We start from the raw sequence: 26241 nt of genomic DNA, 5'->3' as shown, positions 1-26241 counted from the left end.
GGAAATCAACCCCAAATATTCATTGGAAGGACTGACGCTTAAGCTGAAGCTCCAATAATTCGGCCACCTGATGCAAAGAGCTGACTCTTGGAAAAGACCCTAATGCTGGGAAAGATTGAGGACAGGAAGAGAAGGGGATGACAGAGGATGAGATAGTTGGACATGAGTTTGAGCAAACTCTGGGAGATGTTGAGGGACAGAGAGGCCTGGCATGCTGCAGTCCATGGGGTCACAAAGAGTCAGACACGACTGAGCTACTCACCAAGTGATTTTGGTAACTTCTAAGATCTCTATCAAAATTATCCAAAACTATCAAAATTAGAGAACCTTTGAGATGAAGTAAGCTCCAGTAGGGGAAGATACTTAGCTCCTAAGGCTTAGGCAGATTAAAATATTTGTCATACTTCAATTTTCTTCTTGATCAAAAACTATTAGCAGTTGGGTTCACAAAGTTACAGAAAGTTGATATAAAATATTAAGATATAGTCACCTGGGTATTCTGCCCTAACAGTGAATGAGTCTACATTGGTAGTGCATGTGAAAAGTTAAAAAGTATTCGTTTTAATTCTGCTATTCGAAAAATGGGAAATATTTTCAGAAGGTTGTTTGTATAATATTTTATGTCTGCCAGGTGACAGAGTCAAATGATACAACAGTCAACCCCTTTATATCCAAGAGGACTGGTTCCGGGAGCTGCATTCCCAGATACAGAGGGTCAACTATAGAAAAAAACTGGGAACAGTTTAAAGTATCATCCTTGTAGCTTACATGGAAACTACCAATATTTTAACTTTTGCAGCTTTGGAAGTCTGATTTGGCTTTATAACCCAGCTATGTTATAAAATTTTACCCTAGTCAGGAATCTTGAAAATGTTTGCAAATCCTGGAAAATAATGCCACTCAGCATCCCAACTAAGGAGGCTCTCCTTGAACTCAGAGTACACAGATAATGCCAACCACATGCCTTCTAAACTAAAAGTGAATACCAATATATTTTTTCCATTGAAGATTTTCTAAAATATAGTTATTTGGGCTTCAATATCCAGAAATGAGAGGTTTGGCCTATGTAGCTATCAGATACCAAAATAAATAAACCTAATCTCAGGTATGTGTTTTTATGACTCTTAATCAACTCCTTAGAGGAGAAAAAAAAAAAACAGGATTTGAATTTTCAACTTCTAATAAACAAAATATTGCTGGCATACAGCATTGCATGCACTGGGTACTCAGGCAGAAATATGACCATTCAGTTGCAGAATTAGGAAAAATTTCCCTGCTTTAGGTCTCATGCACAGCACAGACATTCCCATTTAGTGTCATGCCAGGATAGAAGTGAAACGACATACCACACAAAGGACAAACAATATGTAGATTTTTTTACTGTGAACCACAAAACTTACCCGTTCTCACCATAAATCTTTTGAAAGAGTCTAAGAAATCAGAAAACCAAAAATTAAGTCATGTTTTTCTAGTTGTGTTAGTTTCTAAATATTCAACATTTTCAAGAGTCTAATTAGAGATGGACAAATCTCAAAAGGTTGCTTCTTCAGTCACATTCTTGATCATGCCTCAAATTCTCATTGATCTCATATCTCAAGGAATTCAGATCAAGGTAAAGAATTTCCTGTTTTCCTTTGAACCAAATGAATAAATTCATTTAGGAAACAAACAAAAACCTTCCTGTGCCAGGAACTAATAAGAAGTTAGATTTAGGTCTACCAATTTCATTTAACCCATTATTTGTCCATCCCAAAGTTCCACAAACTGAACATTTATCAAAACTTGGCAAGTTGCATAACATATAAATGCAGACTCATCAAAATGGCCATAATTACATACATGTAAAGTGTAGCAGACAGCAAATGACATTCATGCACTGTAATAAAATTTGCACTGAACTTTAAACCATCAATGTAAAAAGTCGCACGTCAATAGTCTAAGAAGCCTGGGTCAAAATCAGACATCAAAATCAAGTTAAATGAAACTTGCAATGCCATATTTTAAGGGAAATTTTTACACCAAAAATCATGTACTCTGAAATACAAGAAACAGATAAAACCAAACTACAACCAGAGTGTTTCAGAAATGACCGGACATGAGAATAAAAGTCTTGTAAATATAATCAGAAAACAGCTTTGTGAAATGTCATATGGCAGAAGCATATCACAGTCTTCCCTCAAGGCCAAGGGCACTGTTTGCGGATACACACCTTCTTAAACAGGTCTCAGAGAAGTGATTTTGAGACGTGCGAATATGGAATTGCACTTTTTCCACACAATGACTAGATCTGATTTTTCTCAAAGCAATATCAATGCTTTAACAGGATGCTTCAAAACAGCTCATGACATGCAGACTTGGGCAATCTGATGCTACTTTATCACACAAGGAAAATCACACAAGACTATCCACGACAAGCATAATCCTTGCAGAAACACACTCTGACCTCTCCACCATCAGCCGCTTCCTGTGCCTAAGCCTGCTGGCCTCTCGGATGGACTCCCACTTCTGTAAGTCCGCCTCGCTGCAGGGACCAGGGGTGAAACTGACGGGAGGGACAGTGGTTCCCAGCTTCCAAGACTGGATCTTACGAGCCAACATGTCGTCTTTCTTCTGTCTACAGGAAGGAACTAACACTCTACAGCTAGTACTTTTTTCTTTCGAGGGGCATGTCCTTTCAAGCACACAGAGAAATTTTGCTTGAATTTCTGGAGGAAGCATCCAGGGTTCGGGCAATGGGACTGGCTGGTATCTATCAGGGCCTCCTGACAGAGGCACCTCTGTCTTCTGTGCTGGAATGCGGCGAACAATCATATCATCTTTTTCAAGGTCCGGAAGGACAAGTTCCCCTTCCCTACACTGCAGGATTATATCTCGCTCTACAGGATCGTCTTGCCCAGACAGACTTCTTAAGTCTTCGAAAGCCCGGAGAATACATGGGTTTGCATGGAAAGCCCTAGTCTTTCTGACAAAGAAGTCATCATTCTCTAAGTCGGGATCCAGGACTGGCATCTCCAGGGCATCTCCTGGTCCACACCCTGGTGCGTAAGAGAGGTTCCTTCTGCGTGTTATGAGCCGGGGGCCAGCCGTGGGGTCAATTTTGGTATTTGTTTCAGAAGACAAGATGTCATCAGAATATGTCTGGAGGGCCTGAAGTAATAAAAACTGACTGAAGCATAGGAAAGAAAAAGGAAGGGAGAATCTTATTAAGTTTGGGGAGAAAAGGTAATTAGCAGCAAACCAAAAACTAGCTAGTCCCTGTGGGTGAATTATTTAAGGGGGCCATGGGAGGGATTCTAGCTGCGAAGTAAGACCAGCATTTAACGCCATCACCCATGATACCATTTAATGAAATCAGAGCAGAGTCTACTTCTCAGAAAAGGTGGATATCATTGAGGCCAAGGGATGGCGCTAGCATGGGAAGAGAGTGAACCTGCCTGAAACACACAGTGCTCCATCCACTCCTTCCTCATCCCATCGGCCACAATGGTCTGACTCCCTTCCCAGAGAAGCAGCGACGATCCTGAAAGGTTTCCAGAGCTGAGCAATGAATGCTTTATGCAAGAGGCACAGGTGGTCAGCTGAAATTAAATTCAATGCTCTGAAGCTGTGTTTAAAAAAAATCTGTTGAATTTCTTCTTTGCATTTTCTCATCAGTCTTGCCTGTCCCAGTGTCTGTCTACAGGTTATTTCCTTTCTCCACAACTTCACACATAGCATAGCTGTATAATTAGGTCAGCAGTCTAAAAGGCCTTTTTAAATGGTTTTCAACAAGAACTGATGATGCCATATGTAACTCTGTACTATTAACATGATTGTGCTAAAGAACATTTAATCCTATTAGACTTTCAAGCTCACACACTTGCACAGAAAGCATGATGTTATATGTTACGCTTTCATAACTCAGTATTAAGTGAGTGAGCGTCCATGATTCAGCTCATCACGGTCAGTGGTTAATGGGGCAGTGCAAGTTGGCACAGGTGTCACAGGCTGGACTCTAAGCAGGCGGGCTCATGCAGGCAGGTACACCTGGGCTCATCTGAAACACCACGGGTTCTCCTGGCTGCCTCAGGGTCCCAGGAGTTTCTGGCCCGTTTGGTAGCCAGTTCCAGCAAGGGTGAAGGTCTTTGACAGTTGCTGTCTAGCCTATGATCTGCTTTTTGTATTCTACTAAAAATGGTGGAGCTTCTGTCAGAGCCTGAGTCCTCGTCGTCAGAGTCTGAATTCCTTCTACTTGGAGTAACACAGAGAAAGGAAAAAGAAAAGACAACAAAGAATGATGTAACTAAAAATACTGTCCAGCTCTGGCTGTTTAGAAGACTTTTTAAAATCTAGATCCTTAAGTCTAAATTTAAACCGTTTTTTTTTCCCCCAGTGAGCACGTTTATAGATGTTGCTGCTAAGTCATTTCAGTCGTGTCCAACTCTGTGTGACCCCATAGACGGCAGCCCACCAGGCTCCCCTGTCCCTGGGATTCTCCAGGCAAGAACACTGGAGTGGGTTTCCATTTCCTTTTCCAATGCATTAAAGTGAAAAGTGAAAGTGAAGTCACTCAGTCATATCCGACTCTTAGCGACCCCATGGACTGCAGCCCACCAGGCTCCTCCATCCATAGGATTTTCCAGGCAAGAGTACTGGAGTGGGGTGCCATTGGAGGGAAATTAATCTCTCTCATAAAATGCGCACATAGAATGCACCCTGTCAGGGTACCGAATGGACACTGGAATGAAAGAAACATGCACAAAGACAAACCTGAATCCCTGAAATTCTTTATACCACGGTTTGTAAGTTTCCCTTTTTATACGTTTCCAGTTCACATCCTCTGGGATCCAGCATTTGGGGAGAAACTGATCAAAAGCATTCCCTGGGCTTGGCATGACTGGGCTTAGCTTTCGCACGTAAAGATCATCCTTTACAGTGTTGGGAACGCTTGTCTTGTTTTCGTTCTCTTCCAAATAACAAGAGGAGTCTGAAGTTTCTTGTACTGTTGGCCAGTTCTCCACGTTCGTGCCCCAAGTTCTCCTCTCGTTACTGTTCAAAACATCCAACCAGTTAAGACACTGTGTGAGCAATTTGTGACACAGAACACAAGAGGCATGCTTTCTGTCTCACAAAGTTCACACTGTGAATGCAGCCAATTCGTTTCCATTCTCATCATTCTCATCATTCCAGCCCCTACAACAAAGTTAAGGCATTATAACAGCATCTCATTTTAATTAGAGAAGAGCTTGATATACAAGGGCCAGAGACACTTATAAAATGTGTTAAAAGAGAGAGAGAAATCGCAAACCATCTGGGGTGTTACTTTATGTATTAAAAATCAACAGCACAACAGGCATTCCGATCCAGGAGAAATTTTTCTGACCTCGTCAGTTTGTACAGCCCAGTGGTTAATGGGTCAGGAGGAGAAAAGATGGGTGAACAAGATTTAGGAGAGATGAAACTCTCAGGCCTCTTTTTCACTTGGAATCTACGGTTGGCTAAGTCATCCCAAACTACATCCGGCAGCCTCCGTTCCTCCTCCGAGTCCGATCCACTTTCAGAACCATACACCTCCTTTGGATAGGAAGCTGGATTTGAAAAATCACGCTCTGCTCTGCTGATTTGATGGGAAATTAAAGAATACTTTTTGTGTTCACTGAGCTCCATCAACACAGATTTTTAAAAAATGGAAACAAGCAACACAGCAGAGTTCACAATGAACAATGTAAGTCATCCAGGAAACTGAAAGATAACCAGTGAGTCAAAGGCAAGCATCTAAAAAAAGAACCGGCAAATCATATGCTGACATTCTAAAATGGAAGAAATCTCTTCAAGATATGGATGACTAAAACCACAGGTAAGAAAAAGAAAGATTTTCATTAATGAAGTTTTATGTTATCTATGAAACACATTTTAAGGATTATTCCTTTTACCAAATTTAAATATCCCAGCAAATTCCCCAAGCCAAATGAATTTTCAAACTCAGTAATCAGCTCACATCCCAGTACCTTGGAAATGTTCCATCTGCTTCTGTGTAGACGGCACTTGCCCAGCTTCGTCTGTTATCCTCATTTTTGTCCAGCTTTTTCTTCCTCAAAGGTGCCGGCACGTATGATGGCTGTCTACTCTTGCTGGGTAAAAAGCGATTGAAGGGTAAGGCAGACTTGGGTTCAATAGCCGAAATCCTTCTATAGGACATATCATCTTTATTATGGTCCTGCATTTTGAATGTAAATTCAGAATCTGTGTCACTTTCACAACCTATTAACAACAACAACAAAAAAAAGGCACAGGAATTTGCTTTAGTCTCCAGATTTTTCATCTAACTGAAACCCACACAGCCTGCCTGCTTTGTCTTTCTCTTGGAAACCCAGGGCTCTACTGCTCACTGTGGGGAATATTTTTAGAAATTTGTCACGAAGCTGTGATAAGACCCATTAGGAGGAACTTGCTTTGCATACTGGAGGTACGCACAGTACATTCTTCCACTGGTACACATTCTAAGTAGAAAAAGTTCCAGTTTATGGCTGAACCCCTTTTCTACTCAATCTTCTCATGATTTTTTGTTAAAGTTGTTGATGGAATATATGTAGATATCGTGTAGCCACAGAATCAAAGATGCCTAACATGAGATCTGAACAGAATTCAAGGGAACCTCAGTCATCTAAAATAAATTGTGCCATCATCCAAAATTTCTGTGAGGCAAGAGACCAGCAAAGACAAAGAAAAGATGCAAAAAGCACATGATCACAAAGAAGATTGACAGATACATATGAGACCCTTACGAGCAAGAATCACACATAACATACATGGTTGGACCAAATGACTCCTGAAGTCCTAAAGGAATATTAAGAGACCAACCACAGAACTCAAGGCATCTTCTGACAGTGGTCACCAAAATATTGGGAACCTTCTATTTTGACTCAATATCATTTATGCACATATCTGAAAGAATACAGTTTGATACACCTCAAGGTCAGATAACTACAAACACTACTCTGTTCTCAAAAAAAAAAAAAAAGCCAGTCTGTCCTTTTAAATACATGGGAAGAAATGAAGGTACAAAACATTATAGATACAGCTGAGCTGTCTCCCTTCCTGCCCTTTTTTTCCTGCCTCGTGTGTTTTGTGAAGGAAATTTGCAAATGCTATGGTCTTCGGTAGATTGGTAGCTGAGTACCTGGGAGCCACCTGCTCTTAGCAAAAGAACACTTCCAGGCTAACCTGAGCCAAAGGCAGTCTGTCCTCTCTTCCCTGGCTGGCAGGAGTCTACAGCGAATAACACTGAGAGAACCCTACAGGAAGCAGTTGAACACATAGCTAAGAGACCTTGAGACCAGAACAGGGAAAGGAGAGTCACGGCAAAAAGGGAGGAAGTATAACCAGGTATCACCAGAAAGATTAACAGTCAATAATCTGGTGCTTTGTTTTTACTGCCTCCAAAATGAATACATTTTTTTCTAAGTAAGAGAGAAATGTCAAGATTCTTACTAAAATTTTGAACATGTAAAATTTTAAGTATAAAGATAGTTGTACTTTGGAAATTTTTTAAGTTAATTTTTTTTTTAGTCCACTACAGTATGCTGGAGAGTAGGCAAATATTCTTGATATAGTAAGAGATATGGATGAAAACTATCACCTGTCCCATCAATAAACAAAGGATGTTTCAGCCATCAAGCTCTCAGCCACTGCAGCCATCCAGGACTGTGTGCCCTGAGGGGCTTCAGGGTGGATAATAACAGGATACTAGCCCTAGGTCGGAGAAGGCAATGGCACCCCACTCCAGTACTCTTGCCTGGAAAATCCCATGGGCGGAGGAGCCTGGTAGGCTGCAGTCTATGGGGTCGCGAACAGTCTGACACAGCTGAACGACTTCACTTTTACTTTTCACATTCATGCATTGGAGAAGGAAATGGCAACCCACTCCAGGCTTCTTGCCTGGAGAATCCCAGGGACGGGGGAGCCTGGTGGGCTGCCATCTCTGGGGTCGCACAGAGTCAGACATGACTGAAACAACTTAGCAGCAGCAGCAGCAGCAGCCCTAGGTAGTTAAGCGCTAGTGTTGAAGGTGTTAGTCTCTCTATTGTGTCTGACTCTTTGTGACTCCATGGACTGTAGCCCGCCAGGTTCCTCTGTCCATTGAATTCTCCAGACAAAAATACTGGAGTGAGTAGGCATTTTCTTCTCCTGGGGATCTTCCAGAACCAGGGATTGAACCTGGGTCTCCTGCATTGCAGGTGGACTCTTTGCCATCTTAGCCACTAGGGAAAGTGCATATAAAACGAATGATTACAATGAGCTCAGTCTCCAGCAACTTCCTATACATAGAAAAGCTTGAAATTCATTAACCTGAGATGTCTGGTTTTTCTTTAATTAATAGTAATCTTTTGATGTTCTGACTACCTGGGTGTTTTGGGGCTTTTTTGTTTTGTGATTGCTGCTGCTGCTAACTCGCTTCAGTCATGACAGACTCTGTGCGACCCCATAGATGGCAGCCCACCAGGCTCCTCCATCCCTGGGACTCTCCAGGCAAGAATACTGGAGTGGGTTGCCATTTCCTTCTCCAATGCATGAAAGTGAAAAGTCAAAGTGAAGTCGCGCAGTTGTGTCCGACTCTTAGCAGAAACTCCTCTATATCCTGGCTCTTCCCTTACCTCTTCAGAGCAGTCCCTCAGAGCTATCTGAGAGGCTGTCTTCAGGGCTAAGTCCTCAGCAAGTCTGCTAAATAAAACATAATTCTCAACCTTTAGACTGCCCTTTTTTTAATCTGTCAACAGAGGCTTCCTATAATATAACTTAGGAATATGACTTTGTAATTCATTAACCTAAAAATATCAATCTTATCATCAATATTATTGGTCATCAATTTGGGACTACAATCTGGTGTAGGTAGCAGAATTTCAACAGACTGATCAAAAAACAAAAAACAAACTTTTATCATCCTGGAGGGCTCACAAGATTTGTTTTCTTCCTTCCTTAGTTGTAATTACCAAGTCTTCACGGCCACCCTCTTCAAACAAGGTCTGCAACTCCTTTCCCATGATCAGGAAGCAGTAAACCTCTGCTTTTCGTCACAGGGAGCAGGCACCCAGCCCAACAAGTGTCTGAGGAGAAGGCTCACACCACTGAGCCACTGCACGTGAACTGACCAGAGGCTATAAACTCCCACACGCCTTCGATGCATGTCCCTTTTATTACTGTTGTGAAGTGAAAGTCGCTCAGTTGTGTCCCACTCTTTGTGACCGCGTGGACTACATATACACAGTCCATGGACTTCTCCAGGCCAGAATACTGGAGTGGGTAGCCTTTCCCTTCTCCAGGGTTTATTATTGTTGGCCAGATATAAATCCAAACAAAGCATGTGTTAGGTTCTTCAGTCCAGACAAAGTAATATAGTAGGTTGATAATTTCAACCTCTGCATTCACAGCTTTACTCACTCAGATGAATTATGAACTCAGATTTATTTCCTTAAAACTATCTTAAGAGTCATCTGGGCTACGAAAATGTTACACCGAGATCACAAACAGCCAACAAATACAGCAGTAATTTAAAAAGTTAACTTAAATAGCTATTCACTTTTCTTTGTTGTTAACATTTTTTTGAATTTTAATATATTTTTATTTTTTATTTTTAATAGAAAGATAATTGCTTTATAGTGTTATGTTAGTTTCTGCTGTAGAACAACAAGAACCAACTATAAGTATATATGCGTGCATGCTCAGTCCTATCAGTTGTGTCCAACACTTTGAGACCCCATGGACTGTAGCCCGCCAGGCTCCTCTTTCCATGGACTTCTCCAGGCAAGAATACTGGAATGGGACGTGTCTCCTGCATTGCCAGGTAGGTTCTTTACCACCAGCGCCACCTGGGAAGCCCATGCAGATGAAGTTGCTTCAGTCATATGGGAAGCCCATAAGAGAGAAAAAGAGAGAGAGAGAGAGAATGTACATACATATATATCCCCTCCCTCTTGAGCCCATGCATGTGAAGTTGCTTCAGTCATGTGGGAAGCCCATAAGAGAGAGAGAGAGAGTGTGTGTGTGTGTGTACATACATATATATCCCCTCCCTCTTGAGCATCCCTCCTACCCCCCTTTCCACCCCTCTAAGTCATCACAGAACATGGAGCCGAGTTCCCTGTGCTATTCAGAAGCTTCCCACTAGCTATTTATTTTACACGTGGGAGTGTATCTATGTTAATGCTACTCTCTCAATTTGTCCCATCCTCTCCTTCCCCCATCCCATTCACTTTTCAAACTTTTAAAAGCTATCACTATTCAAAAAGCTAAATAATTTGGAGTTACAATATTTGCTGATTCATTTTACTTTGGAAAAGCAAATTCAGTGTATACTGCTTTTACGTAAATTTAAATTAAGTAAACAGTAGTAATAAAAGGTGAATTCTAGCTCATGATTGCATGCTAAAGCATTTAGAAACAAGTGTAATGTATTCTGAAGTGCCTTGAAAAATAAAATGGATAATTAATGCCTAGAGAACAGGAGCTTGGTGTGTAATAAAGGCATGCATGGTAAATGTTATGATAGAACTAGGTGGCAGGTACGAGCATGCTAAGTCATTTCAGTCCTGTCCAATTCTTTGGGACCCTATGGACTGTAGCCTACTAGGCTGCTCTGTCCATGGGATTCTCCAGGCATTGCCATGCCCTCCTCCAAGGGATCTTCCTGAACCAGGGATTAAATCCATGTCTCTATGTTTCCTGCATTGCAGGCAGGTTCTTTACCACTAGTGCCACTGGAGAAGCCTGGCAGGTACATAGGTAGGCATGTAAAATTCTTCCAACTTTGCTGATGTTTGAAAATGTTCTATAATAAAAGCAGGAAATCATTTAAAATAAAAATATAATCAAAATAAACAAGCAAAGTGAAATCTCTAACAATCCAGCACAAACTCATAACCAGAACTCTCAAAATTTTCATGTTGCTGGTGGAAGCACAGAAATAGTTCAAGAAACTTCACTTATGGTTTCAATCTAGTCAAATCTGAATCACAAAAGGTTTACAGTCAGAAATTTCTGATGCCACCCAACAGCCATAGGAAAAAGACTTGTATTTAAATAATAGATTTTACATTGGGATTTTGAAAGAAAACTCCTTCCCACAACAGAACGACTTTCATTAACATGTTCCTTTCATACTTATTCTGGGTTGACTTTGACCACGACAGAAGCAAAGGATGCTTTCTAACACAATGCCAGTGTTGCTCCTTAATCAACCAAAGTTTAGCGTAATATTCTATCAAGACAGACATCAATCACTTCTTTTCTTGGGTAGCGATAATTATTAAAATAGTTTCCTGTTTTTTCTTAGAAGCTTTTTCTTTTTATCTTTTGCCAAAAAGAAAAGGGAAGAAAGAAGTTTATTCAGGAACTAAAACACACTTTTACAGAATCTTATTTACTTTCTTTTCTATGTCTAGATATATCAGTTATTAGGCTTCAGAGGCAGAGATTGTTAACCCCGAATAAGGAGGAAAAAGAATTAGGATAGACTGTCACTTATAAAACAGGTCATAGTTAACTGTCTCTTCCCTTTTGTTTAGTCGCTCAGTTGTGTCTGACTCCTTTGGGACCCATGGACTGGAGCCCTCCAGGCTCCTCTGTCCATGGGATTTTCCAGGCAAGAATCCTGGAGTGGGTTGCCATTTCTTCTCCAGGGATCTTCCTGTTCCAGGGACTGAACCCACATCTCCTGAATTGGCAGGCAGATTCTTTACTGCTGCCCTAATCCCCTCCAAAAACAGATTTTGAAAAAATGAAACTATCACCCCTCAAGTGGCAATATAGTGAGGAAGGAACAAGAGAGAAAGAGAGAGAGAAAAGGAAGGAAGGAGAGACCTAAGGAAGAAAGGAAAGACAAGACACCCTCAATTCTATTCCAGTCTCCATGATATATACTTCCTGGTGAAGTGATTGTCTCAATAATTTTCCCTCCATTTTCCTACTCTCTCCCATTCCCATTTTTATCTCAGTACACTAAGAAATAAAAATAAACTGTCCAGTCCAAAATGCAACTCACCTTCACGTGCCCCCCTCAACGTGATACCAGAGGAGCAGCTTGTGAATGACCTTGATCCCAAAGAGTCCAAGCTCTCAAACGAGTCCTCCCTCTTACAGTTGCCTGGAGAAGCCAGAAGCTCCCCGCGCTCAGGGCCCCAGATGTCGCTATAACCACTGTCCCTGCCACTCCTCTTCAGGCAGCTGGACTCTTCAAGTGCCTACAGGGCATTTGTTCAGGAATAGTAAGTGAGCAAAACTTCCAAAAATGTCATCAGTTATGGCGTCTTTGTTTGCATAGCTCAAGTCATGCTATCTCTGATTAGATGAGGCAATGAGATTTCCCAGTGAAATGTCAGAAAAAAATTTGATAGAAATCAGAATATAAATCTGTAAATGTTTTCCCATGACTTAATACTTTAGCACTCATGTGACAACATGGAGGTACCCAATATTATTTAGTAAGGTAATAGAATCTATTTAATAATGATAAGTAGAGTAACATTCAAGAGCTAAAATCAATTCCTGTTTAGTTTTCTGGTAATAAACACAAAAGGAGGCAAAGAGAAAAGTCAACCTTAATTTTGATATTCAAAAGGAGAAAAGAATAAGATTGTATCAGCCTACCTCCAGGAAATATTAGGGGTCATTTCTACTGAACAAATAAAAAATACATAACAAAGTTCTTCAACAAAAAGAAAAGTTTTAAAAGAGAGAGGGATAAGAATAACAGCTACACTTCACAAACTTGTCTATTTTCACAGATTATAAAACTAGATTTGAACCAAGGAAAGCTCACTGGTTACAAAACTAGATCTGGGGAAAGCAGGCTTGTTTGTTGATATATAAAACATTTCCCCTGTATCTAGATGAAATATTTGGCTCCTATATCAGTTATATAGAAATAAAGTACATGTTATTAACCATAGGTTTGTAAATCATATAGAACTTACTAAATAAGCATTTTTAACTAACTTTCCTCTAAGAAAGTTAATAGCAAAATACAATTGGACTTTTAAAAATTAGCATTTCAGTAGAATTTATAAAGCCTTTAGCATAGTAAAGGCTTAATAAACATATACATATATATCAGTGAATAGTTAGCAACTCTATAATTTTTTAATACAGCAGAGGTAATTTTGTTACTACAGTAATAAAATTATTTTTTATTTATTATTGTTTTAAATATTTATTTTAAATAATTATTTTTTTAATTATTATTTTCAGATAATGATACTAATACAGAGATAAGAATTCCTAGGTTCTTTAACAATCAAATGTAATATGTGAACCTTTCATTAAATCATTATATAGACAAGAAGCTATGAAACAGAGTTGGGAAACAATTGGGATGTTTTTAATATAGACTGGATATTAAATAATGGGGAATATTCATGATTGTTCTTTAGTCTAGGAGACACTGTAGATATACAGAAAAATATTCTTACTGTTAAGAACAGCATACTGAGTACTTAGGAGTAAGCAACCTGAAATCTACATGAAATAATGGATAGACACCTAAATAAAGCCAATGTGGGATATGCTTAATGATTAAATCTGATGGAAAATAGGTGGGTATTTGTTACACTACTCTTTCAATTTTGAATTATGAAAATTTTCAACATGTGGAAAAAGTTGAAGAAAAAAGGTTTGTAATGAATAATTAGCAGCTGTCTCAGGCATACTTTTGGCTAAGACTGAATGTCAATTTGTGGTTGAATTGTGTGACAAGTGTTTAAGTGCCAATAAGGTCCAATAGATTTATTTGAGATTTTATATATTTTATCTGCCACACACACCCTGGAATTAGACTTGACATCTCGTCATGCAAATGCAAGCGCCTACCTTGTACTCTATCTCCAAGCAGATGAAGAAGCTGGGACCAGTGTTGGTGTCACCATAATACTTTTCAAAAAATATAAAATTTAAAATTCTAAGTAAATCTTTTAGATTCATCAGGTTTTTTAAACACATATTTGTTGAAGCCTTTGAGTGCAACACACAGGAAATGATTTTTGACCTAGTAAGTGTTAAAAGTTAATGTTGATGTGCCACCATAGTTGTAAAAGAACTGGCGTTTGGCCCTGTTGCCTGGTTCCTACCCCTATCCCCACACCAAGGACTTTTCTCTGACAAGTCACCTAAAGTGAGTCACCTACAACTTATAGGATGACTCAAGGTCAACAGTTTACTGCAAGAATTTAAAAAAAAAAAAAAAACACCTAATTTAATTTTTTTTGGCTGCACTGGGTCTTCATTGCTGCACTCAGGCTTTCCCTAGTTATGGCGAGTGGGAGCTATTCTCTAGTTGCAGTGTACAGGCTTCTCAATGTGGTGGCTTCTTCTGTTGTGGAGCATGGGCTCCAGGGCACAGGGGCTCAGTAATTATGGCACATGGGCTTACGTGCTCCATGGCACGTAGAATCTTCCCAGACCAGGGATCGAACTTGTGTCCTCTGCGTTGGCAGTGGATTCTTAACCACTGGACCACCACAGAAGTCTCTGCAAGTATTTTTCTTTATTCATATTTTAGATTGGCCATTAAGCATAACTATTTAAGGGAGAAAAGTTTGATGAACACAACGATTTTGATTTTAACAGAACAGATGCAAAACATATAATGACATATCTCTTAGGGCTCTCCACCCGCCATAATAATGGAATGGAACCACAGCTTTAGCTTTACCTATGAAAAATTCTTTGTATATCTACTCTGGTTTTGACCCTGGTGGCAGGAAACAAACTCAAGTAAAGCATTCCCAGCACACTCTACGAAGGTTACTGAACCTGAGTCACACTGCCATAAAAAGAACCAAAGGCTGTAAAGAGAACACTAATGCAAGGGCCAAAGTCCCATGTTATTTTTAACTGGATGTTTTCTTAGCTGAAATAACTGTAAGGCAGACTCTGCTCATGCTCGAAGCCCCGCCACAGTCATCCTTCTGAGCCCTGCCCTCCACCATTGCACTGACCTACTTGTTCATCTGTCTGCATCAAACAATTGTGCTCTAAGGATGGTTCATCTCCCTCGTGTGAGTGCTTTCTCAGCACCTCATATCAGGCATGATATTATCTCAACAATTATCTGAATTAACTGTTTTAAGAATTTTAAATAGGATATGATCAACTCCTTACGATTTAAAAATAAAAATCCAGAAGGAATACACTAATCTTCAAGACAATAATTTCATCTCTCTATAATATATATGGCTGGCCTCAGGCAAAACTAAAGATGAGAGTAGTTATAAGGCAAAGACATCATTTTCATCCTGGCCTAGAACGTCTATTTTCCAATCATAGTAACTAGCATTTATTATATCCTTACAATGTACCAGAGACTAAGGCTAAATGCCTGATGGGTACAGAATCATTCACTGATCATAAAGACCCATCAAGCAACTACTATTAATTAGATGGTGACAAATTATTTTGATGACATATTTTCTTCTGAATACTGAAGATTCTCCTACAGAAATACCCCCATGGCGATTAGTTCTCCCATTTGATCTTACGAATGAAGATCTGGCCAACTCTGGTTAGCCCTGGCACTTGACTCTCTTCAAACAGTCTTTAAACACTCAATATTTGCAGCACTGATTCCAAAATATGAAGGACTAGAAATGTGTTTAAAACCAAAGATTCTAACTGAAAAATCTTATCAAGTTTCATGTAACAGCATTTACTGCTCTTTAGAAAACAGACATAGCATGGTAGAATTGTGAAGATATTGGAATAAGTACATTAGAGATATAGTGACCCATGGCAAGACAATAAGATAAAGAAACTGAGTAACATACACACATTTTAATAGCCTGAAGCAGTTACAGGTCAAGTTCATAATTAATATAGAAACAGTTGGGTTATATAAAGTGTTGAAGAAAGAAAGTTAATGAGTATCTCACTGAGTTACCTAAAATTAAGAAATAAATACCTGTACCTATATTATATATCCTGGAAACTGGTCTGAAATACTCACTGCTTGGTGGTTACTTATGAAGTCAGCAGATAAATAACAATCCTCTCTAGGCATCCCCATCAGAGCCACCATATTTTGTAGAAAAAGTAAAAGAAGGCAGAGGGCATGAAAACAAGAGAAGAAGGGGAAGATAAGAACTATTAGTTAGAGTGTCTTATATAGATAGAGTTTCCTTACCTTAGTCAGAGCTTGTCCTAAAAGATTCTCAAACGCTTTCAAATTAAGACAGGGACCATTATAGTAGGGGTTACTTTGTGCTTTTCTCCCCAGCCAGTACAAAGTTATCAAAACCTTAAAAAAAAAATAATGCCATGAAACAACAGATGAGTCAATTTAGTAACTAACAGCAAGCTCAAATGCAAGTGAGCACTAGATAAAAGACCATATGTATCTATCATTGAAAAGTAGATTTCCTTTTAAATTACACGAAGGAGAAGGGTCATCAAAAATGTTATTCTCCTCTGAGCACATTCTCACACCAAAAGCTTACACCCTCCAACAGGTTTTTGTACATTCTACCAGTACACATGAAACAGGAAAAAATTCACAGGAAGAAAACATAAATTAAACTTTTCAGACAATATTTTTCCAACAAACTTACAGACTAAACACTTAAAATCAATAATTCTCAGCTTCACATTTTTAAATAAAGCTGTCACATTTTTAGAAATTCTCCTAATATGCAGCATACTATAGACATGTCTACAGTGGCTAATTCCTCAGAGTTCTTAAACATTTAGTGTTTTTCCTTAAAGTCTGATTTTGGTGGCTTCTGACTTACTCTCCTAAAATTCCTATAGCCTGTTTATCTGCCTTTGCGTGCATGCTAAGTCGCTTCAGTAATGTCCAACTCTTTGCAACCCTATGGACCACAGCCTGCCAGGCTCCTGTCTACACAGGATTCTCTAGGCGAGAATACTGGAGTGGGTCCCCATGCCCTCTTCCAGTGGATCTTCCTGACTCAGGAATCAAACCCACATCTCTTGCATCTCCTGATTTCACAGGCAAGTTCTTTGCTACTAGCACCACCTGGGAAGCCCTTATCTGCCTTTACCACATTACTAACAAGTTAGGACTCACTTCCTAAATTTAACCCACCTTCTTATACTATGAGGTCAGAGAATACACATTTCAATCATATTTAAGCGTATTTAGAATTTGTTTCTAACAAAAATTCCATTAGAAAAAGGATAGAGAATATATCAGATATTTTTAGTTCTTACTACCTTATTACAGAACATGTAAGAAACCATTTATAATGTTCCATTAAATATGTATCTTACATTTTTCACTCTCCTATCAGTCTCTTCTTGCCTGTAAAGAAGAAAAAAGAAAATATTCATTAAGTAATATCTGTGAACCTGAAATTGTTAATTATTAACTAGAAAAAAACTCATTTGTATTATAAAGTTCTATGAATATTAATATCACCTGGAAGTTCAGAAACTTTACAGAGTGTATTATCCATCAGAGGATTTTTCCATATTCATTTATTTCACAGAGTATAATGGTCAGTTTTCTATTAAAAGCAAGGTTGTCTTTTTTTATTTCATTTATTACAGCTTGATTTATAAAATGTATTATTTGCATTTTTAAAATTTTCATTTTAAACAATGTTTAAATTCAACCAAAAGGGAAAAAACATCAACATATGGTCATGGCAGAAAACAATCAGGAAAGGCAAAACATGTAAATAGGAAAAAACAGAAGTAATTTTGCACGGAGTTCTCTTTTCCATTGTGCCTGGTGGTTTTTCACTGAAGTTCCCCAGAAAAAATTGCTCAGAGACCAAACCCCTGCAGATGCTAAAAAGTGCAATTTTTTAAATGCCATAAATCTCTGCCTGTATTATAAGCATCATAAGCTTACCTGGTGGCTCAGAGGGTAAAGTGTCTGCTTGCAATGAGGGAGACCCAGGTTTGATCCCTGGGTCAGGAAGATCCCCTGGAGAAGGAAATGGCAACCTACTCCAGTACTCTTGCCTGGAAAATGCCATGGACAGAGAAGCCTGGTGGGCTACAGTCCATGGGGTCGCGAAGAGTCGGAAACGACTGCGTGACCTCACTTTCACTTTTCATAAGCATCATGAGACCTCCCCCTCACCCCTATAAAAAGGCATGATATTTATGGGAAAAGTTAAAGAAACAGATGTCAGCACAGTGTGGAAGACAAATACACATGAGTTCATTAACAAACGGGTCACTCTAAACTACTGGTGCTTTCCAGAGACTTAAGCAGGATCATTGCTGGTTCAGGAGAGATACAAGACCCTGAGCTAGATACCCTTCAACGTCGCTTTCCAGTCTAAGAGTCATGGTAGTATACTTACAAGAAAAAAAAAAACATATATATATATATATATATACACACACACACACACTGGCTTTCTTGGTGTCTCAGAGGTAAAGATTCTGCCTGCAATGCAGGAGACATGGAAACGTGGGTTCAATCCCTGGGTTGGGAAGATCCGCTGGAGGAGGAAATGGCAACCCACTCTAGTATTCTTGCCCAGAAAATCTCATGGAGAAAAGAACCTGGGGGGCTGCAGTCCATGGGGTTGCAAAGAGTTGGACATAACTGAAGGACTGAGCATATACACACACACAGTGTGTGTGTAAGACATAGAAAACATACACACATAACATATATACACAGGGAAACAAAGGGGAAAAGAATGAGCTCATCAGTAGAGACAAATATTTAACTTAGCTTTCAAAGAATCCATGAAGACAGCTATGACCATTCCTTCCCATACAACAAACATGAACTGAAGTGAACCTAAGAACAACGTGCGACTCCTGTCTACCACCAGAACAGCATCACAAAAATAAAACTCATGAGCTCTCACCCTACTGTGGAAACGTAAATTCGTATAACTACTTGAATACACTTGGTAGCATCTATTCAAGCTGAATATATATGCATATTCTATGATCTAGTAATTCCACTCCTCAGTATATATCCAGCAGAAATACTTACAGATATTCAGCAAAAGTCACATATGAGAACCTTTGTAGAAGCACCATTCATAATAGAATGAGCTGGAGCTACACTTAACATCTTTAAGAGCCGAATGGATCGATTATGGAATATTCGCACAATGAAATATTCTGTAGCAATGAGAACAAACAACCTGCAGCCATACGGTTCAATCTCACAAACAACTGGGAATCAAATGAAGCCAGATAGAGCACAGCCTGTATTATCCATTCACGTCAAGTACAAAAACAGGCAAAACAAAGATAAGATGTTAAGATTCAGTATAGTGTTCACTCCAGTAGGGAGGATGGAAGTGACTGGGAAAAGGTGATGCACTTCTGGGAGCCAATTATTTCTTATATTTTGATCTGTTTGATCTAGTTCTTATATTTTGAACGCACTGCCTACCTATGTGCATTCCATCTCTAAAGTTTGGAAACTGTACACTCAAAATACACATATAGAAATAGATACATATTTCAAAAAAACAAATAAATTTCACAGCCCAAGTACTTAAACCAGGGCTTATCTCTTCAGTAAAAAGAAAATTATAGTGTAAAAAAAACAAACAAACAACATTTCCAAAAAAGTAGGGGGGAAAAAAATCACTAGAAAGCAATAATAAAAATAACAAAGGTATAAAATATATAGCCTCCTTTTATATTAATGGCCAACATACACACCTTAGACATTAATCAAAGCACAAAGAACCATCAACACTCAACACAAAGCATATACTAGGCTGAAAACCACCACACTATTAACATTCAATGCAAAGCACCCCACTTTTCTTATAAGCACCCTGAGGGCAGAAGGAACAACAGAGCTCTCTCGAACCCCTGACCTCCTTTCCACACAGCCTTCAGCTTTCTAATCCAACACACTCGTTGGCTTTTTATTATGATAAAGCAATAATTGTAAACACAGGGTATGGCCTATTTGGGAATAAACACAATAAACCGTGACCTTGGCACTACAACCTTTCCCTCATTTCACATTCCTGTCTGAACATGAGCATTTATAACATGCTCTTGAACACGGTGACACACAGGCCGGCCAAATTGAGGTTCTATCACTGAAATGTAATGCCAGGAATTCAAGTAGTCAATGATTTGCAGGAGTCAATAGAGGCCAGCTTCTGATACACAACAAACACATCCCACTGCTTGGAAGTCGAAAACTAGGCAGCTCCTTTGGCCTGCTGTGGCCACAGGGCACAACCCCAAAGCCTTTCAAAGAGAACAAGCGTGAGAGCTGAGGGGAAGCTTGTGGTATCAGCCTCTCCATGCATCATCCAAGATGCTGCCAGCCCAACAGAACCAAAAATTGGACAAATCCGATTTACAAATAGACTAATCCCTTGTAACAGATATTTCAACTGTTGACATGGTATATATATAACATGGATAGACCTAGAGTCTGTCATACACAGTGAAGTAAGTCAGAAAGAGAAAAATGTCATATATGAACGCATATATGTGGAATCTAGAAGCACAGCAGAGATGAGCTATTTGCAGGGCAGGACTAGAGATGAAGACAGAGAATAGACAGGTAGACACAGGGTGGGAAGGGAGAGTGGGACAAATTGGGAGATTATGATTGACATATATACACTTCCATGTAGCTAGTGGGAACCTGCTATAAGGCACAGGGAGCTCAGCTCAGTGCTCTGTGATGACCTACAGGGGTGAGATGGATGAGGGGGCAGGAGGGAGGTCCAAGAGGGAGGGGATATATGTATACAAAGAGCTGATTCATCTCACTGAAGTGAACACATTGTGTTACTTTCATAGCAGAAAGTAACAAAGCAATGTGAAGCAATTATATTCCAATTAAAAAAAAAAAAAAAGGAGGATGGTCCTTGGGTCAGATGTAAGTCCCAAGAGCTATGTTCATCTTGGCAATTTAACTCTCGATGCTTCAGTTTCCTTCTGGAGAATCTGGAAATAATGGCCAGTATTTCAGGAATTCATCAGAAAAGTACCTGGGTACTTAGCAGAGTCCCTAGCCGTATGCTAAGTGCTCACTGAACACCAGTTATCACCAGTCTATAAGCTGTGTGAGGGAAGGGATCATCTTACTTACCAAGTTACCCACACAGGCTTCCTAATGAAGCCATGCTGGACCGCAGTCTTTAAGTTGCAACCAGCCTGCCTGACACTCCCCATCTCTCATCCCTACTTAATTTTTGTATTATAAACATTAACTGCATGCATTCATTTATTATCTGTCTCTTTATCATCCAAAAGGATTTTTTGTGATTTTATTTATCATCATACCCCAAGTGTCTTAAGACAGGGTCTACCACCTGACAAGGACATTAAAATACTTTTATTAAAAATGTCTAGCACGGTGTATGGCACACAGTGCTTAGCAGCAGTAATCTGAACACATCTTTTTAGGTTACAGAAATGTAAGTTAGCAAGAGAAAGCCTGAAATGATAAAAGCTCAGGAAAATTCCTATGTGATGTTAAATTGCATTAGCTTATTTACAACACCCAATTTTTACTCCAATTGCCCTGATGTTCATAACTGTGCTTCTTTGTAAAGTTACTTTCTTTAAAACTTCAATAAAAGGAATTATTTATAATCATAGATCAATAACCTTAAAAAGGCACAGATTCAAAAACAAAGAGGAGCTGCAAAGTGCTAAGTGCAGAGATTAAGCGCTAATCTCTGTGATGCAAAAGCTTCCCAGCAAAGTTCTGAAAGACAAAGGCCAAAGAACCTAAACCTTCCCTGACACCCAAATTTACCATAAAAAGGGACAGAGATGAAACATTAATAGTTTGAAAAATTACTATGTTGAATACTTCTCTGTGTATTATATACTAATTTAAATATTGTGTTTAATACTCAAGAAATGGCCAAGTTTAACATAGATACCATCTTCCATCCTGTTAATGGAACAGCTCTCATCATTGCCTCACTACCCAGCAAACGACCAGAAGACATGTGCTAATCACAGAGCTCTGAACTTTCTGCCAGAGGCCAGGAAGAAGAGAGCCACAAAAGCTCAAGAACGCCCATCTATGAACAAGATCCATCAGTAACCACCTTATCCTAACAGTTTCAAGGTAAATATAGACCTAGGAAGCTCTAGGTCTGATCTTTTCTTTATTCAAGGCTACTTTAAGATGGAGGAGCCTAGTAGGCTGCAGTCCATGGGGTCGCTAGGAGTTGGACACGACTGAGAGACTTCACTTTCACTTTTCACTTTCATGCACTGGAGAAGGAAATGGCAACCCACTACAGTGTTCTTGCCTGGAGAATCCCAGGGACAGGGGAGCCTGGTGGGCTGCCATCTCTGGGGTCGCACAGAGTTGGACACGACTGAAGTGACTTAGCAGCAGCAGTGCAAATCATCAATCAAGAAGTACCGTATCTGGGGCCTCCCTGGTGGCTCAATGGTAAAGAGTCTGCCTGCCAATGCAGGGGACACGGGTTCCATCCCATATCTGGGAAGATCCCATAGGCATGGACCAACTAAGCCTGTGTGCCACACCTATTGAGCCCTCATGGTGCAGCTACTGAAGCTTGTGTGCCCTAGAACCCAAGTGCTGCAACAAGAGAAACCACTGCAATGAGAAGCCTGCTCACTGCAACGAGAGCGTGGTCCCCACGCGCCACAACTGGAGAAAAGCCCATGCATAGCAACAAAGACCCAGCACAGCCAAAAATTAATACATTTTTTAAAAAGGAAGAAGTACCATATCTAAGGAAAAGACCAGGGAAATAAAATTCATTTGGATGCTCTGGCTTCCATCAGGAGACCCCATGCCAGGCAGCTCACCTAGGAGGGCAGGCTCTGGGGTCAGACCTCCTGGTGTGATTTCTGGCTCCACTTGTAGGAGCTATGAGAATGTGGTCAAGGTATTTAACACTGCATCTCCATAGGCTCACCTGGAAACCACACGCCCGTCTCACTGGGCTGAAAAGAGACATCTGGAAAGTATTTAACCCGAGCAGATCAAGGAAAGAAGACACTTCAAGCCTACCCTCCAGCCATCCATCTCAACCACACAGTGTGGTGGGGGGAAGTGACTGGGGAACAGGCACGTTCCCCACACGTTTTTCCCCTAGAAGAGACATTTCTGTGAAGCACAATTCAAGACACTCTTTCATGATCTGCTTTCTTTTCCCTGTTTCTCTGAAAGCGTTGAACAAGAAAGTATTTCAAGTATAAGGTCAAATAAAGAGCAAGGCAAACTAGCGTGGTATTACTGCTGTTGGCCAAACATCCACACTGGCCCCAAGCCAGCCCTACTCACCCGCCCTCTATCTACCAGCAACTGCCCAGGCCAACACCCTTCCATTTTCCAAAAGGTCAAAAATCTGAGGGGGAAAAATGTGTGTCTGTGGCCAAAATATATCTCCCTCATATCTGATACCAAAGTTTGGGGACAGAGTGTTAAAAGGTGAGATTCTCCTTTTATTACAATTTGGTACAGCCAGCTATACTCTAGGACTTCATTAAAAATATTTCCAATACGTTCTGTTTCCCCAACAAGCCCACAAGCATGCACCCACCTCAACCTCTCCAGACATCTCTCCTGCAGGACTGTAGAGAGCTAGGACCATATCTGACTCACGGCTGTACCCTGGAGGGGTCAACCACAGGCCTGGCTGAGAGCCGCCCAGCATTCAAATGTTCACATAAAAGTCACCTAAGCTTCCTTGGTGACTCAGTGGTAAAGAATCCACCTGCAATACAGGATATACTGGTTCAATCCCTGGATCAGGAAGATCCCCTGGAGAAGGAAATGGTAACCCACTCCAGTATTCTTGCCTGGGGAATCCCATGGACAGAGGAGTGGGCTACAGTCCATGACTTTGCAAAGAGTCAGACACAACTGAGCAATTAAACAACAACAAAAAGTCACCCAAAGCCACTCACAGAGCCAGTCCAACAGATCAAGGACAGAGAGTTGGAAGAAACTGTCAGCCCCAATGAGATAAAGCTTCACAGAGCTTACAACCAAATCCCATCTTCCATATTTTGATGCATCTTTTCTTCAAGGTACTAACTTCTCACTGGTAGCACTGCAAGACTCACTCTTCTCATATTCTGCCCCAATCTCAATCTCAAAACCCCCTAAGCCCTGAATTATCTGTGCCCCAAAACCATCCCTCCTCTCAAATCCCAGCCCCCTCCCTGCCCACCTCAACCTCAAACACAGCCGTCTTACTGAACCATCACACACGGAAGCGTGTGATTGAAACCTCGTGCTGGAATTTCTGATAGATCTTGGCTTCTGGTACGATGGGAGATTTCCCTACATCTTGACAGGAGAGATGAGCAGTGTGGTACCACCGTCCACTACCTCCAGCTTCTCTGACCACAAGGATTCAACAGGAGACACATGTATAATTTCCTACCCGACCAGGTCTCCTCCCTGCCACACACACTCCCCACTCTTTCTCTCCCTAATCCTACAGTCCTGATGATCCCCATTTCTAGGCCTCAGATAAGCCTCTACCTTTGTTCCTCAGAACAACTGCAACTCACTGGGGTGATTATGCCCCCAGGCATCCACTTCCTGAGGCCACTTCCCAGAGAAGGGCGTGGACCCAACCCTTAGAGTCAGCACTAGCCCTGCCCTGCCCTGGGCGGCACCAGCTGACCCGGTATGCTGCTGGGGAAACGGGGCTGACAGAGAGAAGCTGGCCTCGCACGATACTTGGTCCTCCTCCAAGCCACCAAGTTATCCGTGCCCTCCAGCTGTTGCTTATGAAGTCTGGCCACCTGTTCACAACTTTTTTAAAAATGGCAAGAAATGAGGCCCTGAATCATGATTTCCTAAGTGGTCACCAGTAGAAAAAGTGTGTGGGCTGTATCTGCTTTCAATCTGTCAGATATGTGTGCGGCGAGGCAGCAAGCATGTGTGTGGCTGGGGGAGATGGCTGAGACCATTCAAAGCAGATGCTCTTCTCATAATCGCAGTGGCATCGTTTTCTATAACAGGACAGGCTGCCTCCAAATGGAGGGGAAAGGAGGAATTCTTCCGGTTGTTCAGGATACTGAGTGAAATCTGAAGAAGCATAGTGAGAAAATGGGCTTCCCGGGTGGCTTAGATAGTAAAGAATCTGCCTCAATGAGGGAGACCTGGATTCGATCCCTGGGTCAGGAAGATCCCCTGGAGAAGGAAATAGCAACCCACTCCATTATTCTTACCTGGAGAATTCCATGGACAGAGAAGCCTGGTGGGCTACAGTCCACGGGGTCACAAAGAGTAATTTCTAACACAACTGTATCTGAGGGAAGAGCCTGTTTTTATTTCAAATGAAGGCTTTTAGGAATGTACCAGGTAATGGCTCCTTTTTCTATTAACAGACATTTTTATTTATGGGAGCTCATCCACTGCATCCCATAAAATCTTTCTCTAGTGACTGGCAAATACAAGGAGGAAGAGATGTGTGGACAAAAGTTAAAGATGAATTCTTAGAATACTGTATTCTTTCCTTCTCTCTGAAAGTAAGCTGCATTTTTAAAAGTGAAGTTGAAACTCTTCCTTTCCTCCCACCTTCATCCCTAAAACTGAAACTGTATTCCATTTGACAATCTTCCAGTGAGGTGACACACACGTGACTCATAGCTTTTGACCTGCCATGGCTACAGAATGAGCTCTACCTGATGGTGGCAACTGCAGAAATGGCACTTGAGAAAATAACACCAAATCTGGAGATAATTAGTGAGCACAAATAGATAAACTTGATGATTTCTGTACTTACCTATGTGAGAACAAACTCTTGGAAATTCAACAGTTTTTGCCCTAGCAACTGCAATGCTTATTCCAAACATGACAAATGAGTAAGTACCAGCTCGTTAAAAATAATTTGTTATTAAATTTCATACCCCTCCCACACGCTACTAAGAATAGCTAAGTTTCACTTAAAGAGAAAGAGGGAAAAGAAAAAAACATGCATTCGAAGACACCGGCACACATTCCTCCTGAGAAAATGAAACTGAACAGTGCTGCTGCAGGAGCTGAAAGGGGGGTTTTGCTTCTCTCTCAACCACAGACTGTTTGCAAATCTTCATTTCTACTGTTTTGGAGTATGTTTGCTATTATATAAACCTGACCTCACAATTGAGACTCACACATGCATATCTCCAGTTAGGTGGTAACCCAGAAACAGACAGTTCCTGAATACAGAATTTAGTGTCCATGATGCATGCTCTTTTTACTAAATGGAGTTATGTCCTTCAACTATATCAAAGAATTATATCAAATGCATTCAATTATACCAAATATACATCAATACTGATACTTATCAATTATAGCAGAGG

The 26241-nt window shown here is 40.5% G+C and overlaps 1 protein-coding gene across 1 annotated transcript in view; it reads right to left on the bottom strand.

The window, feature by feature from the left end:
• The window catches only part of LMO7 (LIM domain 7), a 104224-nt gene that overhangs the window by 52069 nt on the left and 25914 nt on the right, over positions 1-26241 (bottom strand). Inside the window, exons 3-9 of the mRNA XM_068984293.1 lie at positions 17254-17284; positions 16148-16261; positions 12017-12215; positions 5988-6240; positions 4750-5028; positions 2444-3166; positions 1401-1430 (exon numbers count right to left, since the gene is read on the bottom strand). Coding sequence (XP_068840394.1) covers positions 1401-1430; positions 2444-3166; positions 4750-5028; positions 5988-6240; positions 12017-12215; positions 16148-16261; positions 17254-17284 — 1629 coding nt within the window. The remainder of the gene's footprint in view (positions 1-1400; positions 1431-2443; positions 3167-4749; positions 5029-5987; positions 6241-12016; positions 12216-16147; positions 16262-17253; positions 17285-26241) is intronic.

The sequence above is a fragment of the Capricornis sumatraensis genome, chromosome 12, assembly GCF_032405125.1.
Source record: "Capricornis sumatraensis isolate serow.1 chromosome 12, serow.2, whole genome shotgun sequence".
In the NCBI taxonomy this organism is placed as follows: Eukaryota; Metazoa; Chordata; class Mammalia; order Artiodactyla; family Bovidae; genus Capricornis; species Capricornis sumatraensis.
This window is presented reverse-complemented; position numbering and strand designations above follow the sequence as displayed.